At 36.3% G+C, this 17,018-nt stretch overlaps 1 protein-coding gene across 1 annotated transcript; it reads left to right on the forward strand.

Moving 5' to 3' along the window:
• Positions 1-1,710: 1,710 nt before the first annotated feature.
• On the forward strand, positions 1,711-15,929 carry TCAIM (T cell activation inhibitor, mitochondrial; the record flags this gene model as incomplete). Its single annotated transcript, XM_009870249.1, is given in 9 exon segments — positions 1,711-1,818; positions 5,036-5,171; positions 5,695-5,848; positions 6,951-7,197; positions 8,709-8,831; positions 11,182-11,279; positions 12,801-12,892; positions 15,063-15,295; positions 15,794-15,929. Coding segments are annotated over 9 exon segments (1,248 nt in total), but the record flags the coding sequence as incomplete, so codon positions are not given.
• Positions 15,930-17,018: the final 1,089 nt, after the last annotated feature.

The following is a 17,018-nucleotide window of genomic DNA, read 5'->3' on the forward strand; positions in this document are numbered from 1 at the left end:
TGCCTGGAACGCGCTGCGGCCGGGGCAGATCGGCCCTTACTCCGTCCGTGGGGCGGGGGGCGGCCTGCGGCGCGCAGCGCTGGCCGTTGTGCCGTGAGGGGGCTGCAGGAGACACCTCACCTCTGGGGAATTTCAGAGCGAGTTCTGTCAGGGCTGTGGTTTAAGTAGCTAAAAGCATTAGCGGTTGGGTCACCACAGCTTGTTTTCTTCCAAGCGCCGGCTTCATCCAGGCTGCCTCTCTGAACGCTGTCGTCTTGTTTGTTTTCTAGAACTGCCTCAAGGGTCAGAAGCCCTGAAAGAGATGATCTGGGTTTGAATGTTAACGTGGTAGAATGCACGTTGCCAAAGGCTTTTGCACAATGACTGCAAGTTAAATTAGTGTTTTGGCTGGTATTCTCAAACCTATCTTTGAGGTGGAGTGCAGAAGAATCTTGTGTAGAACCAGGAGATTTTTTTTTTATTTTTTTTTGCTGTGTTACAATTACTAAGCGGATAATAAAGCTTTAAACTAAGAAACAGTGGTGCTTTTGTATGGTTATATAAAGTGTCACCACAGATTAGTGAGATTGTTGAGTTTTTTCCCATTCTCTGTCCAAATTCCCGAAGCTAAAATTACAGGGAGAGAAAAGTGTTTATTAACAAAGAGCTTGTTAATGTATTTAAATTAGTTTATGATTACTATTGTTGTTAGGGACACTAAAACTGGAATTATAATTGTGTTGCCCACCTAGTTGAAAATCAGAAGACAAAAATTATAAAATATTTTGGGGATGTTTTAGCTCAGCCTGTATTTTTCTCACCCTGTTTACCTCTAGTAGAATACTTACTAAAACAATTTGTGGTTTTAGTTAAGTATATTTGTATTAAAACTTCAGGTGTTTTGCAACATAGTCATAGGAACTCTCATGCTGTACTGGAGCAGGGGTGATATTTCTCTAGTAAGTGCTTATCCCAGATGCTTTAAAATGGCATGTGTTATGGGAGCATGTTATTTTGAAAAGTGCAAACAAAATACTAAAAAAACCCCAGAAGTACATGAAAACATTACTGGTAGGGAGCTTCCCTCGTAATCCCTGATAATTAGGTATAAGTTTACATTCCAGCACATTAAGTGGTTTATCTCCTGCTGGAAAATTCTTGGTTATAGTTGCATAGTGCAAAAGTTACTGGTAAAAATTGCTAATTCGTTTCCATGACTGCCAGCAAACCTTGGACAAAGATTTACAGATGTTGTTGTAGGATGGTGTCTTTCCTTTTGGTTTTTGTATTGTGCCCCATAAAATAGTTGGCATATAAACTTTACAAATATTTTTTCTGAAAGTTTTTGACCTAAAAGAATAAAAATTTCTGTGGAGTTCTGTAAGTTGGTATGTGTTAGTGCTTAAAGAAGGCTTCTGGATTTTTTGTTTCTGTACTTGAAGACAAAAACTGAACATCAGGAAAAGCAGGAAACATTTTCAGTAAATTATTTTTTAGGATTTTTTTTCCCCTAACTGAAAAATCTTTAAATATTCCTCTTCAAATCAAAATATGGTAACAGGTCTTGTTATTTGACTCACTGTTGGTACAGGAAGCTGAAAACAGTCTGATGTAAAGCTTTAGATTTTATCTGTGATTTCCCAATTTTATATTATTATTGTGACTTTCGAAATATCACCTAGGATTTATAGAATGCACTAATAAGTAGCAGGAGAAAATATTAATGTCTGGTGTTACTAAAGAGGATTTTATTTTATTTTTAGTGAGTTAATGGATGGCTGAAAGCTGGCTTGACCATTGAGTTGCTGAAATGTTTTGCTGCTTGAGAGCTGTGAGAAGGTATGGCATGTTGCTGACCTAATTTAGCATATGTTTAAGTGTTTGCTTATGACTTGCATATATGTAAAACTGGTTTAGTATTTCTTATATTATTATGCTTATTTCTTTGACTTTCTCATCTATACATCTCAAAGCTTTTAACAGAGTATCCACAGTGGAAAATCCTCTAGAGCTGGATGCCTGTCCTCGAGTGAGACCTTTAAAAGACTCTTAAAAAAACAAGGGTTTTTAAATATCTTAATTATGAGAAAGTGGTAGTCTAAATCTGAATATGATGCCCAATATATTACTGCATTATTGAGTTATTAAAGCTCAGTGTTGTAAAAATGAGTGAATATACCTTTACTAATGGGCTTAATTTCATGAATCTCTTCAGTGCTGAAGCTATAAGCCAAGAAGTTGAACTTCTGAGAGATAGGAGGAAAAAGTGGAAAGAAAGCTGAAGGATATTATTTTATCAATAAATTAAATCAAGTCCTAGAGTACGATTGCATAATGTATTCTAGTGGAGATTGTGTTTCATATCTTCCATAGAGATGGCTGTCCTCAAAGTGGTTGTGACCTTGATTTTAACACAAAGCCTTTCTCTGCTCTTCTAAATCTGAGTGGAGCTCTGGGAACAATCCTCGTTCCTGACAACTGAAGCTATAGGCATCTTTCTTGCATTTTCCCTCTAAATGGATTTTAATTCACTTGATTTGTCACTTCACTTGAAGGATGCCTTGGAGTTCTGTCTTTCACCTTCAGTGAATGAATTCTGCCTTCTGTCACACAGTCTAATTTTGGCCTTTGAACATTTCTCTCTTAAGCAAGTTCAAAATAGATATTTGGCTGGAATCCTGATCCTTCCTACTGGCATTACAGTGTTGTTTAGATACAAAACAAGGCAACTGAAGTTAACCATACTTGCCCGTCTTTCTTGCAGAATAACAGACGAAAGTTTATGGTTAATAAACTTGGAAGTATGATTAATAGTTTCCAGGTATGTTGGAACTTTTTTCACACCTGGAAATAGCATGCAGTGTAGCTAAGGAGTGGATATGGGAAATGGTAGACAAATAAGGTGGAGAACTGAGCTCCTTGCTTCCTCCTAGCAGCTGGGTCTAGGAGTATGTTCTTGCATGGCTGTTAATCCATACCACTATCAGATAGGTGGCTGATTAATTTACTTTTTCCTTTGTTGGAAGGAACTCTTTTTCTTCTTTACTGCTTTGTGTCCACTTGCTACCAGAAAAAAACAAAATCTGCTATTTCTTTTTTTTTTTTTTTCTCAGCAAGACTATTATTTCAGTGTTTCCAGATCCAAAATGGTGAAGCTTGTGACCAAGTGGACTTTCATCTAGTGTGCTTTGCTTTCTTTCTTGCCAGGTCAGGTGGATGGTTTTTTTCTGTCATTGAGCAATTCTGGCATGATCTTGTCATTGAGAGCTTTGCACTCCATAAAAAACATGATATTGCTGTGGTACTTTACCATCTCCTGCTATTTTGAGTGGGATTATGAGCTGTATTGATGACTAGTCTTAGAGCCTTTCTGAGACACCGCTAGCAAGGAGGTAGAGGTGTTTGCCAGTAATACATTTCTTTTTAAATATAATCTTCTTCTTAATCCACACACATGAAAATTGTTTTCAGTCATAAAGGTTTGAAATTTCATCGGTCTTCTTGTATTACAGGTTTTCCATCTCGCTTTTCTACAAAAACTCTCCCATTTTCAGCAAGCTGACTTTTAAGGCATGCTAATTAAATATTTGTCCAGCTCTTAGGCAGAAAACATTAGGTTTAACTGCTTTCATGCTTCTAATTGAAGAGCTGGAAAGGTTGACAGAATAAGGTAAGGGTCCCTGCATCTGCTTGACGACTCGACTGTTGTCATTTACTCCACCATTTGCCAAAATAAAAAAATAATGCTTATTGTCTGAGCAAAAACTTGAGGATTTTGCTGATATTTTTTTATTAATGAAAGCGATCAGGAAATAGTCTTATGTTTCTTTATCTGAGATGATTATTTGGTCTTACGTGTTTCTGTGTCTGGCATGATTATTTGGTCTAGGTTGCTGAACAAATAGCTCTTTGTAAACAGTCTTGCTTACTACTATTAATGAAGTTATTACTTTTATGTGAATTGGAAGCAGCTTTGCCTCCAGTCTGCCATATTTTCTTTTGTATTTGGTACTTGCAGATTGAATGATGCTGTGAGGAGTGAAGCAGTATTATATTGTTTAACAGAGCAGAATCTGTTCCTTTCTAAGTTTCAAACTTGGAGAAAATGGTTGTCCTGCTGATTTCAGCTGAAGGAGAATCTGTTGTTAAATGTTTACCAATTCACGTCTTCTTACTGCTTTTTAATATACTATCTCTTGGTAATTCATTTGCTAACCTGAATATCATCTTTGAGGTATGGCAGGAAATGTTACGGGTCTTTAATTCAGAACTTGCTTTTCCTTCAGTTTAAGTCTTCTGTTATGCAAGAGTACTCATTGCAGAACTATTGTTTAATTTATGCATAATCAGACGTATTCGACCTTTTGTACTTTCTGAACATCTTAGAACAACTTCAGCTAAAATTTTCGGTCTCATCTCAAGTGATCTTCTTTTTCTACCGCGGAAATTTCTTCTAGTCCTTATTCTGTTTTGGTGAAGATCAAAGGGCAAAAAAGTGTACTATCTTTTACCTTTTTACCTTTTATGTTTGGGAAAGTAGAACAGTCTACTGGGTCTATGTTGGTTTTTTTAATGGACACAAGCATGTGGACCTCAGACTAATGCAGAACTTTTGATTGAAATATGATTATTATTCTTTTGACTGCTTGAAAAATACAGGGTTTGGCTAAGGGTTGGCCTTTTAACATTAGCTTCAGAAATAGCTGCAATAGCTACAAAAAATACCACTAAAGCAAATGTTCATAATTTGGACTACTTGACCAGGAAATTTTTATTCGAGCTTGCTTTGAGGAAGTGGATGCAAATGTTACTGGTTTTATTTGCATGTCTTTAATCAACTGTTAGCATCCACCATCTCTCAAACCTGTTTGATTTGCTCTGTAAATACAGTTTTGTGAGTCCCAAGGGGAAAACCCAGAACTCAGGCTTCTAATATTAATTTTAAATGGTTATTCTTGGAGCTGTGATTGTTTACTCCGTTCTGTCACATCCTAATGTAATTTATGTCAGCTTGTCACTTCATTGGTTGCATCTTACATAAACATTATTGGTTTAGGTTATGTCTGGAGAAGATACTGCTACAATGCATTCTTCAGTCAAGAACTTTGTCAGGAGCTGATGCCATCAATGCTCTCAGACCTTTCTATTTTGCTGTGCATCCAGATTTCTTTGGCCAGCATCCCAAGGAGAGGGTAAAAATCTTCTCTACTTTCTTTGTAAATGTGTCATATATCAGGGATGGAAGTTTTCTAGTTTTCCTGCCATCTGTGAAACAAAAGTAAACTGGAGAACAAAAGGATGCACTTTATTTTTAACAAGGATAGGTTGCTTAAAAATCCATTAAGTCATGTTTTCTGTTTAAGTGTTATAAAGAAAATACCGAATCCTTCCAGACTAGTTTATAATACGTATTACTTGCTTTATCACTTTGAATTGCTCTACATTGTATTTGAGTCAACAGATTTCTTTAAGCCTGAAAGCCTTAAAAGTGGTGCTTTGGAAGGTACAAGTATGTACATCATACAACTTATTAATGCAAGATAATTATTGATGCTGAGAATGTTAAGAGCAGCTGGCAGTTTGTAAAAAAAAAAAAAAAAAAAAGAGAAAACAAAAAAAAAACCCCTCTGCATGTAAGATTAAAAAGGTTTAGATGAAAAATGACCAAATTCATCATCTGTAATGTTGTGGGGTTTGTTGTTTTCTTTTTAACAGGAAGTAAATGAAAACTCTCTGAAGAGGTTAAATGGCTACCTGGAGAACCTGCAGAAACCAGGATTTCGCTCCTTTAAACCTACTCAGCTTACTTTTTATGTAAGAGAGAGAGAGCCAAACTCTTCTAATGTTCAAGAATCCTTCAGTGCTTCAGGTGCTTTTGTATTGTGCAGAATGTATCCTCCCGTATTTAAATTCTTTGAGACCACTGCTTAGCCTTGTGCGGTCATGACTTTTCAACTGAATAAAATCCTGTCCGATCATAAAAATGTGTTAGATCAGACAACTAGGACTATCCCAAGTTGTTAAACATCTTAAGCTCTAAAAAGGATGAGAAATTGAAAGAATGAAAAATTACAGAATTGAGGTCAAGTTAGAATATGAGGAAGAAAGGAACATAGGTTGTCCTGCTTTTAATACTATTGTCATGTTTAACTGGAACAACAGTTGGGTCTGTGTTTTCATCGTAGATAATGTGTAATCCCCAATATCACAGTGCTTGCAGAAGCTATGTAATACCTGAAGCTTCATTTACCACATTGTCTCGTGGTTTTGAGACTTAAAAAAATATTGCCGAGTTTGGAATACTGGTTTTGGTTAATTTTATTCTATGTATTTGTTGCTGGTACAGCAAGATGCCTTATCTAACAGATGAGTTTTATGTTCTGTATCCTGCTAGTCAAAACATTTGAGCAAGTTGAGGGACCCTAGTGATAGCTGCCAGTTCAACTCTTTTCTATATTCTGCTCTTGAGTGCAGCACTCACTTGCTTTCTAACGGAGCAGTTAAGCTCAGTAGCTCAGCGATGGGACTTAGTTTTAGCCAGTGCACAAGTGCAGTGTTTCATTCTGAAGGCCTGTTCCTGTGAAGAGGTGCTCTAGTGCTGAGTTTCTACAGTAAATTATATCCGAAGTGATGACCAGTAGTAACGAGAATTTCATAGAGCTGTCGGACAAAACTGCCGCTGCTGAAGTCATGGCCTCTTCTTTGGGGGGGTTACGGTGCATCTGTAGTTAGATTTCCAACTTATTCAGTGATCCAGATATTTAAAACAGCTCTATTTCATATATTTGAACAAGTAACAGTTTTAAAGGTTAAAATTGCATGTGAATTTTGTAGTGAATGTTGAAATAATAATATAATAATTTCCAACTACGTACACCTTGCTTGGGTTCTTGTAAGATGAGAGCAATGTGAATGCATTTTAAGTAACTTTAATTAAGTAATACAAATTTTGTGGGACTTGTATTTTTTAGGTTTTCGAGCAGTCAGTTTTACGTTGCATACTAGGGATCTCCTGAGTACAGTATTAGACATTCTCAACTCCTGCAGCTTATCCACGGAGCATATTCAGAGTTTGAATGTGAACTCTCAGCCCCACAAGGAAGCAAAGAGCACAGTGAACAGACCTATCAAGTGGGATAAGACTTATTACTCATTTACTGGATTCAAGGATCCAGAGGAGGAACTAGAACAAGCCCAGAGAGTGGAAACAACGTTAATGTATGTAAGGCTTTTGTAATCTAAATTGGTCTTATTCTAATGCTGGGTTTTTTAAATGCATCAGTAAATATTCTGAACAATACAAAACTTTCCTTTTCCATCATATAATTCTTTCACACTTTTTATAGTTAAAGAGAGTTCAGATGAAGTGCTAGGATAACTGTAGCGCCAACTAAGATGAGACATTCTTGTCTCTTTGCCCAGCATTCATGTTTGGTCAAGCTCCTTCTGATTGATCTAGTTTTTCAATTTTCTGGAATATTGGTGGCGATTCTGAAGGAGGCAGAGGTTCCACCTGCTCCACATAGCTCTTTACTTCTTGCAGGACTTCTGTAACACAAAACTATATGACTGTTAACTTTATTGTCAGTATTTTGTTATCGTATTCTGTTGGAGGTGGGAGATAGTATGTGAAAACCAAGGTTAGAATGTTATAATTTGCCAGGTATCTTAGTGTTGTGCTTCTGATTTGTTGTTCAGTATACCAAACCTAATATTTAAATTCAGGCAATTATAAATACTGAACTTGCATTATGTGCATCCTGTTAGAACTTGGTTGTTTATAAAATCTGTCTGCTAGTTTTGGGGAAGGATGAAAAATACTGCCTTGAAAACATTTTGGTAACAATGAGACTTAGGTGCAATTTGAAATAAGTGCAGAGCTGTGGTGGTAATATCTTCAGAGCAAATACCCCTCACCCTGCCTGACACCTCTCAAACCTACTGTAATGTATGCCACTGTGAAACACTTAACAGATTTAACACACTAGAGGATATTTTTACTTATTTTTACACATTTACAAGAAATGCTATGAACAGATACACATTAATGTTTTTAATACCTAGCCATTTGGCATTGAGTCTCTGTTTCTGAGGTTGATTTTTTTTTTTTTGCTTAGAATACAATATGAAAATGTAAAAAATGCTTTTTTCTAAGAGTGTGAAATATGTTTATGCTATGAACAACAGCTAAATCTGAGTAGCTTTTTTTCTAGAAAGAGAGTCATCTATTCAATGAAAGTTTTAGACATATTTCATGAGTCATTTTTGCTTAATTGTGATTATTGGCAAAAGATCTGTAAAACTTTGACCTGCTTAATCCATATTCATACCATATTCAGTTCTGTAAGAGTTACTTTACTTAGCCCTTTAATGCTTCTTTCATTAAAGCACAAAGTTCTGAAGCTGCCCTCCTTAAATCACACTGATCTGCTGCTCTACACCTTTCAAACCTCTTAAGTCTTAGGGTTGTAACAGTAAGTGTCTTTTGGTTCAACTTGATTCACTAGTGGTCCTCAAGGACATTAAGTGTCAAGTTTTCCCTCATAGATATATTAAGATGAAGCATTTTGCAGTTTTCAATTTCTGTTGTCTATTTCTAAAAATTCCCTTTACCTGATAATGTGAAAGAAAACATGAATGTTAACAGTAAGAATTCAGTTAGTCCTACTGTTTGCAAGAAAGGTAATACAGCATGCCTCTGCTGTTGGGTTTTTTTAAATTCCTTTCAGATCCTGGCTAGATGATAATGAAGCAAGTGCGGTTAAAAAGCTGAAAAAGAGTTTGCCACTTAGAAAAGAACTAGAACGTTTAAAGTTTGAACTCTCTCATCAACTCCAGCTTTCAGATATCAGGTAATAAATTAGATCAGTTGTATTTGCATTAAGACAGTCAGAGCAATGAAATGTGTAATACTATGCCATGAGCTTCAAAGGCTTACTCCAGCAAAACAGATATATTTCATGTATGTAAAAGTGTTTTACAGGGAATAAGATTTTTCTAGAAGGCTTCTCTTGGAACTAAAGTTTCCTGTTACGATCTTCTCAAAAAGACTTGGATTTGTAATTAATAACACTCCAAAGGAGGAGGAGGAGGATATTTGCTTGCTTGAAAGGGTTGAGTACAGTTGGTGATCTTGATTCTTTCAGAATATTTTCCAGAAAATAATTTATGATTACTTTTTAAATTTTGCGCCTTTGCATGAGGATGGTCTGAAGTGTGAGTATTCAGAATGGGAAAATGCCACTATATTCAACAGTGGAAAAATAAACTTGGGATTATTTCAAGGGCTAGTCTCTTAAGCTCTTTGAACCAGGAGGAAGAGAGTTGGAGCTTCTGAAATCATATTTTTGTTTCTTTCACCCTGTAAAAGACTCTGGTTTCCTTTAAGGTGAAGCCATTTTTTTTTAACACAATTTCTAATCCAGTGCAACTGTGCTGTGGTGGGGATTTTTAAGTTTCCGAAACAGTCTTCAGTATTAAGTGTGTAGGTTTTTATTTATGTATGGCTTATATTTAATTTTCCTATAGTCTGTACTTTTAAAATACACTAAAACTATTGTGTTCCATGAAGATTTACTAACCTTGCAAGAGTTATATTGTTGTAATTCAGAGAAGAATGTGAGTGTCAGAAATCTGTTAAGTGCCTTAATAGGAAACTGCTGCTTGTGATCCTGCCACCTAATGCTAGTGTTCACAGAGCTTTGCAAAACTAATGACGTCCTTGGCTTTATTTTTTGTGTAAGTTTAGGACAACCAAAGAGAAGGCAGGATCTCTAAGCCACCTTTTTACAGTCCTGTCTGGTGCTACTGAAAGAAAAGTGAAATTGCTAAATAACAGTAAATAATTATTAGAATAGCTTGCATTATAATAGACTGAGTCACTTTTTAAGTGCTCTGGCATGGTGCCACTCTCGGAGGCCCGAAGAGTGGATTTTTGCCAGTTACATTTACCTGAGTGAGGTGATGTGGCTTGACCCCAGCCAGCAGCTAAGCACCTGCACCTCGCTCCTACGCCCCCAGTAGGCTGGGAGGAAGAGACTAGGAAGAGCAAAAGCAAGAAAACTTGTGGATAGTAGAAGCTTAACAGGTGAAGTAAAGGAAAGCTGTGCACTCTAGCAAAAGGAGGAATTCCTTCACCGCTTCCCATTGGCAGGCAGGTGTTTGTTTAGCCATAACCAGGAGGATCCCCACTTCCTCCTCCTTTCCCTGAACATTTATTGCGAGTGTGACATCATATGGTCTGGAATGGCCCTTTGGTCAGTTGGGGTCACCTGCATCCCCTCCCAGCTTCTTGCCCACCCCAGCCTACTTGATGATGGAGGGTGGCCAATTGGGAAGAAAAAAACCTGAAAATACGAACTCTGTGCCAGCACTGCACAGTAGCCAAAAACAGTGGTGTGTTATTAATGCTGTTTTAGTGAAAAATACAAAACACAGGGTGCTATGAAGGAAATTAACTCCATCCCAGACAGACCCAGTACTTTAAGGGAATGCTAATTTCCCATTTTGAGGCAGTTTTAGATCAGCTAAAGTTTGTAGAATGATATTTTTTCAATCCGCTGCAGCAACTTTGCAGTTTAAATGGGTTTTGAAATTTCACTGGTAGTTTGTCTGATCTGCGAGTGATGGAAGACGTCAAAACTAAGTCACCAATGTAACACCTGGCTCCTGGGTGGTTTAACAAAAATTATTCTACTGTAAAATAAGAATATATATATAGATCAGCTTGCCACTGGAATCACAGTAAAATTTTGGGCTGGGAACGCAAACGAGAAAAAAATACAATGTCCTTGTGTACAGTATTTGCTCCTCTAAACAAACAGTACAGAGTGTACAAACAGAAACTGCTTGCCACATGACTGAAACAAACACTGGTTGTCTGTTGCTATTTGCTTACTAACCGCCTTCTTATAGGGGGAGAAATTTGCAGAGTTTATTTTCCCCATATTTGGTTATTTTTTTTTTCTATTTTTTTGGCACTCACTTTAAGAAGGACCAAAATTTTATTTAAACTTATTATCTGTTTAAATAGCATATGACAAGGACGGCTTTTCGGTAGGCCTTTGCTTTTATTAGTGTTGGAGTGCTATTTTGTTTGAATTGGTTGTATCACAAGGCTTTCAGCTGCATCTCAACTTCTGTGATTTTTATCTTTTTTAATAATGCTGTGAATGAAATGCTCTCAATTATGTTTTTATTTAGGTGGCAGAGAAGCTGGGGTATTGCTCACCGCTGTAGCCAGCTACACAGTCTAGGTCGCTTAGTCCAACAGAGACCTGAAGTATTAAAGAATGTTAAAGGTATTTTTGTTGCTTGTTTCCTATATCCTGACAGAGTGTTGATTCAAAAATGAGCATGAGTCTTCTGTGACAAGGGAGCTCTACTTCTTTTTACAAATGCTTTTGATAACTGCAAAAACAAACCTGAGAGACTTACTGAAAAGCTGCTAAGAACTTACATTTTAAGCTACTGGGTATTTTTTCAAGTGACCTTTCCTTTATGGTGCACTCATTACACTCGTCTTCTCTTTTACTTTTTAGTAAATGCAAACCAAGTGAGTAAGAGACACTAGACTAAATACTAACAATCAAAGTAAAAAGTCCAGACTGAACCTCTGAGAGGGTGGAGGTAGTAATAAACAGTTACCCATGGTAGCTTGAAAAGCAAAAGTGCAAGTAGCTCTCTGAAGAGGCAGTAGAAGGATGACTTACTTTAAAATCAGATTATCTTGTTATGCATGTTCCGTAAAGTATCTGTGCTAAAGTCTGTATTTTCTCAGGAAAAACTAAAAGATTCTGTAAACCTAACCTGCTGTTCTTCTCGTACAGCTGTTTGACCTGTGGCAGTAGCACTTTCCTCCAATAGTAACTCTGGTTTTATGGTTGTCTGCAGATACTCAGATTTGAGTGGCTTTCCTTTTAGAGTTCACCTAATCCTTTGTCAAAAGACAGTCGGTAGGACAACAAGCAGGAGTTTTAAATTTCATCAAGTTTCAAATTAGTTTCTTTACCTAAGCATGTGAAGGATTTAAAGTGCTAGGGAAGTCTGTCTTGTGCACCTGTTGTAGTCTCCCGGTGTTTAAGATATTCAGCAATATACTGGGTAAACACCTGTCAGTAATTACACAGGTGTAATTCATCTTGCCTTGGGAGTACAGGGATGGACTAGATGCCTTAGTGTTGCTCTTTCTTAAGGATTTTGCAAAACTGATTTCTGAGAGCAAGAGATTCTGTTTAAGCCTTGACTTGTAGCTGAATAGATCACACTGAAAACTTTTGTGGAAGCTTATTTTGATAAATAATTGCCTCTGCATTTATCATACAGAATTCTTGAGGATCGTTGTACTTCACTTAAAAAAACATACTCAGACACAAAACGCATTTATTCCCCCAAAAGTAAACCTAGTATTATGCTTTTATGTTGTCTCTACTCTTTCTTTTTAAAACGAGCAAAAACCTGACATGAAAACATTTCTTACAGTTCACATGTTGCAGAGAGTTCTGTGGAAGTAGTGTTGAATAGCTGTGCTAACAGTTTTTTCACCAACCTTTACCTTACTTATATACACTTTAAGCTTATAGCTTATTTCCTACTGGTACAGGAGGAGAAGGCAAATGATAGGTAAGGTTTGTATGAAAAAATTCTTGGGAGTTTTTAAGAATCGCTCTCAAATTTTCAGAATAATGCACACACCAACCTGTATATGTTTATGCCGCAGAGATGTGTTGCTCATGACGTATTAGTAGCAGAGTTAAGCCTTAAATAGTTGTGAGAATAATTGCAGTAACCTAAATCAGTAAAGAGCTTTGTTCAACCTTTAGGGCGCACAGTGGTGTTTACAGACCGTTCAGGTATGAGTGCAGCAGGCCACATAATGCTGGGGACCATGGATGTTCACCATCACTGGACCAAAGTAAGACTTCAGAGTAAATTAAAATGCCTCCGGTTATAACATCCTTTTTTTTAAACTATAACCAAAGTATTAATTGGTGCAGATAACTGACGAGTAATTTAAAACAAACGTGTAACTACTGTGCTTAGCATAACTGTGTACATTGCATTCTAAATTTAATCCTATGATACGCTGTTATTAACAGCAGTTTTTGTCAGAGCTTTACTGCTGCTTTCACTAACAAATCTGTCCTAACACTGATTAGATAATAAGAAAACTAACTTGTTATGCATTGAGCAGTGGCAAAAGATTTCATGATTCATGAAGAGTTTCTTCCCCTGAAGAATTTAGGAATTTTATTCAGATCTTTTGTAAAAATGAGATTTAAAGAAAGTTATGAAATGATCATTTCAGCCAATGACTGCTAACCAATGCTCTCGCTCCACTTTTTTTTCTTTTAGACAGATAATGTGGATATTGCAGAAATATGTATTTGGCGACTATGCAAATTCTGACGCTGTTTGTTTAAAGTTCAGAGTTGACAAGATTTCTGGCATCCTAAATGATAAAAAAGTATTATATGCAAAGAACCATAAACTATGTAGCAATATCAGCATGTCACTTAAGGAAATTTTCTGGAGTCTTGGTTGCTGAAATGTTATTGATAGTTTTATCAAAACATACTACCTTATAAATGAGGTAATCAATGAAATTTCGTAGTTGGAAATATAGCTGGAGTATTGGAATATTCTATATTCTGGTCAATGAATAACATGAAAATTTAGCACGCAATCCAAGTCTTTCTCCAGTGGTTGGTTGAATTTTCACCTATATTTGTTTCACTGAGGGAGAAAACAAACCGTGGTTTCTTAATGTGAATTACTTACTAAGAATTCAAACTGAAAAACTAGAATGTAATGCAAAACTTTCTACTGTGAGATTTGCAAGTATTCATAGTCATTGAAATGGAAGTGTTTTTCTGATCAATACTAAAAACCCACTGTCTTCCTTGGAAAGAGAAATGCTTCCCCTTTCTAACTTTTGCCAAGGGGTTTTCTGAAGGGGTCATGTTTGCACAAAGTGTTGTGGAAGATAGAGGAAATGTATTTTAACCTGAAACCAAGGGCTTTTAATTTTTAAATGCACTGAAGATCGTGTTAAGTGATACACAGAAAAAGTCAGTGAAAGTCTGCCACTTGTTTTTTAGAGAGCAGAATTCTTTGTCCAATTCTAACCCATTTTAGAAAGCAGTCCTAAGTACTAGTACTTCTGTTACTATTTGTCTGAAAAAGGAAGCAATAGAATAGTGTCCAGATCAGTCTGTAGAATGCTTGGTCAGAGGCACAGTATTTAGAGAATTTGGGCAGTTTTTCTCTGTGACAAATGGAAACGCTGAACCAATTGATTTTATTGTCCCAAAAGCTGTTCTGATTCTACTGCGGTCTCAGATTTCTAAAGAGGTTACTCTGAAATCACTTCTTCCAGCAGCAGGTTTTTCTTTTTGTATGGAAAACTGTGCTCTGGTGATAACTGGGTGGATGGTGAGTAGTGACAATTACTACAGACTTCGGGTTTTCACTTGTTGCCCTCTTCCAGCCTTCTCCATATCACACCTTCTGTGTGGCAGCTCCCAAGTCTGATCACTTCTTAACCTTTGCTGGTACAGGTTTTGTCATTGAGAGTGCTGGTACCTGTGTCCTGCCTCCTCTCCCTTCAGACTCAGGATGAGCTAGGTTATCACCCAAACCCTTGGAAAGAACTAGTTCCAGCAACAGAGGCTTCTCTTTTTTGGAAATTGATACACAAATTAGGCTGGCAAAACCACTTTTGCTGTATATGGAAAAGCCTTACCACTGTAACTGGTGATAAAAGTTTTATGTAGGCCTCAGATTTATTTTATTTTGTCTGAGACTGTCCATTTCTGAATATAGAGAAAAAGGACATCCATCAATCTCATTACGGACTTTTGTTCTTTATAGTATAAGTGCTGAACATACTTAGGAGTTTATTCCAATTTATCTTGCCCCAAAGTATTTCTGATCCTTGTTGTGCTTTGATTATTTTTTTCCTTTGTGTTCCATGTTTGCATTGTTACATGTCTCTTCTTTTATAGTTTCTTGTTATTTTTTTTTGTTTCTTAAAGTTAAGTTTTATGCTTTGTAACATAGGAAATGTTTGTGTGTGCGCACAGATTTTTGAGAGATTGCCAAATTATTATAAACTTCAAAAAAGACTGCTGCTCCTGGAAGATCGGATAAGCCAACTTCTGGGAGGCATACAAGTAATATATATTGAAGAACTGCAACCCCTATTGACTCTAGAAGAGTACTACGAGACTCTGGACTCTTTCTATAATAAATTACGTGACAGTAGGCTACCTTTTCATCCTCGCAGTCTGCGAGGCTTGCAAATGATTTTGGAAAGGTAGGTATTTTCAGGAAAGATATTATTTTTGTTACACTGATTATTCTCACTAAGAAGAAAACTAGTATTTTGGGTTTTCATTTTGTCCAAAGTTTTTTTGTTTCTGAAGGTTTTAAGTGCCTTTCATGGGTTAAGAAGGAATCAGATTAAAGAACATCCTGCTTGTTTCATTCAAATTAGAGACAAAGTTCTGTCTTTTATTTCACAGTGTTGTGTTAGATTAAATCAAAGGGTTTGTGCTGTCGAGTCAGCACTCAGCTGTGTATGATGGTGCTACTGTATTTTTTGATTATTGTTGACAGAGTTGTTTTTGAGGAATAATTTTTAAAAAGCCTTATGTGTGATATTTCTGTATTTTCATGAACCAAACTTGATGAATTCTTTACCAATTACTGTGATTGATATTCTTTTATCTTCAGGATTCATTCTGAAAGTAATTCATGTATATACATTTAAAAAAATTATACCTTGTTTTTTATTTCCATCATGTTTTATTAGTGACAGATATGCACCAAGCTTACATGAATTTGGACACTTTACAATCCCAACGGTTTGTGATCCAGCAACCCTTCAATGGTTTATTTTTGCCAAAGCACAGGAGGCAAGAGAGAATCTGAAAAGAAAGGAGGAGTAAGTCGTTCTGTGACTTGGTACATTTAGCTCATGAAAATCTTTGAATGCCCTATGTTTTGTCTGTAGGAGGAGGAAAACTTTGAAGAATGGATTCATGCTCATTTGGTGGAAAAAAACCTTCTGTTTGTAAAATAGAACTTTACCCATCAGCCTTACCAAGTTAAAAATTTCAGCATTCAGAGAACACAGCTGTTAGAAGATAAAGGATGGATATTTTCTAAAACCATTTCTTTTTCAGAAATAAGAGCTTCGCTTACAAGACAAAATTACATACTTTTTTCTTTTTTTTTTTTACAATTACTTCCCTAAAGGAGAGAGTTGAGTTTTTTTTAAGGAGGAGACAGTATGATTGAATAAGAAAAGCAACAAACTCCTACTAATATTACTTAAGTTGTGATAAAAGAATTGTAAAATCTAAACTAAAAATAACTGACACCAACTATGCAATTATTATTTCTAGTTCTTTGTCAGTTCGGTAAGGAAAAGATTAGGTAGACCTAAAAAAATTGGGGTAGAATGATGAGAGAAATTCCTCTTTGGTACCATTTCACAGATGCAAGTGAGATGGCAGAATCGTGCAGTCAATAGTGAGTCATAGTACCAGACTTAGTATTAAGTTTGTGATTTGTAATATCCATCGGAACTGCAGATTTTTCTTCTTGACCTTGTATGTTGTAAATGTCTTTGAGGAGCATGAAGTAGAGATACTAGTTTTAATTGGAATAAAATACTGTGATAGATAAGTGAGTGTAACTGTCCTTTTAGAGGTTTTTACTGTAAGTTTATTTTTCTGCTTCAGAAAGCTTTTAATGAATTGTTGAAATATCACACTGTCATGAGTGTATACATGAGGTATATTTTTTCGTGGGTCATATGAAAGGTCTGCCCCCATCATCCATTAGCATACAGGCAGGCTGTATGAATGGAGCAAAAAATACAGTGGCTTCTTTTACTCTGTACTTTTGTTTCTTCTCAGTTTCTCACTGACTGCACTTGAGCTAAAAGTTGAAGCTGTGAACATTATCTCATGTTAAGAGCTTTCAATAGTTTTATTTTTTTCTGCTCTTGATTATCTATTTTTTGAGCTGAT

The sequence above is a fragment of the Apaloderma vittatum genome, unplaced genomic scaffold, assembly GCF_000703405.1.
Source record: "Apaloderma vittatum isolate BGI_N311 unplaced genomic scaffold, ASM70340v1 Scaffold45255, whole genome shotgun sequence".
Taxonomy (NCBI): Eukaryota; Metazoa; Chordata; class Aves; order Trogoniformes; family Trogonidae; genus Apaloderma; species Apaloderma vittatum.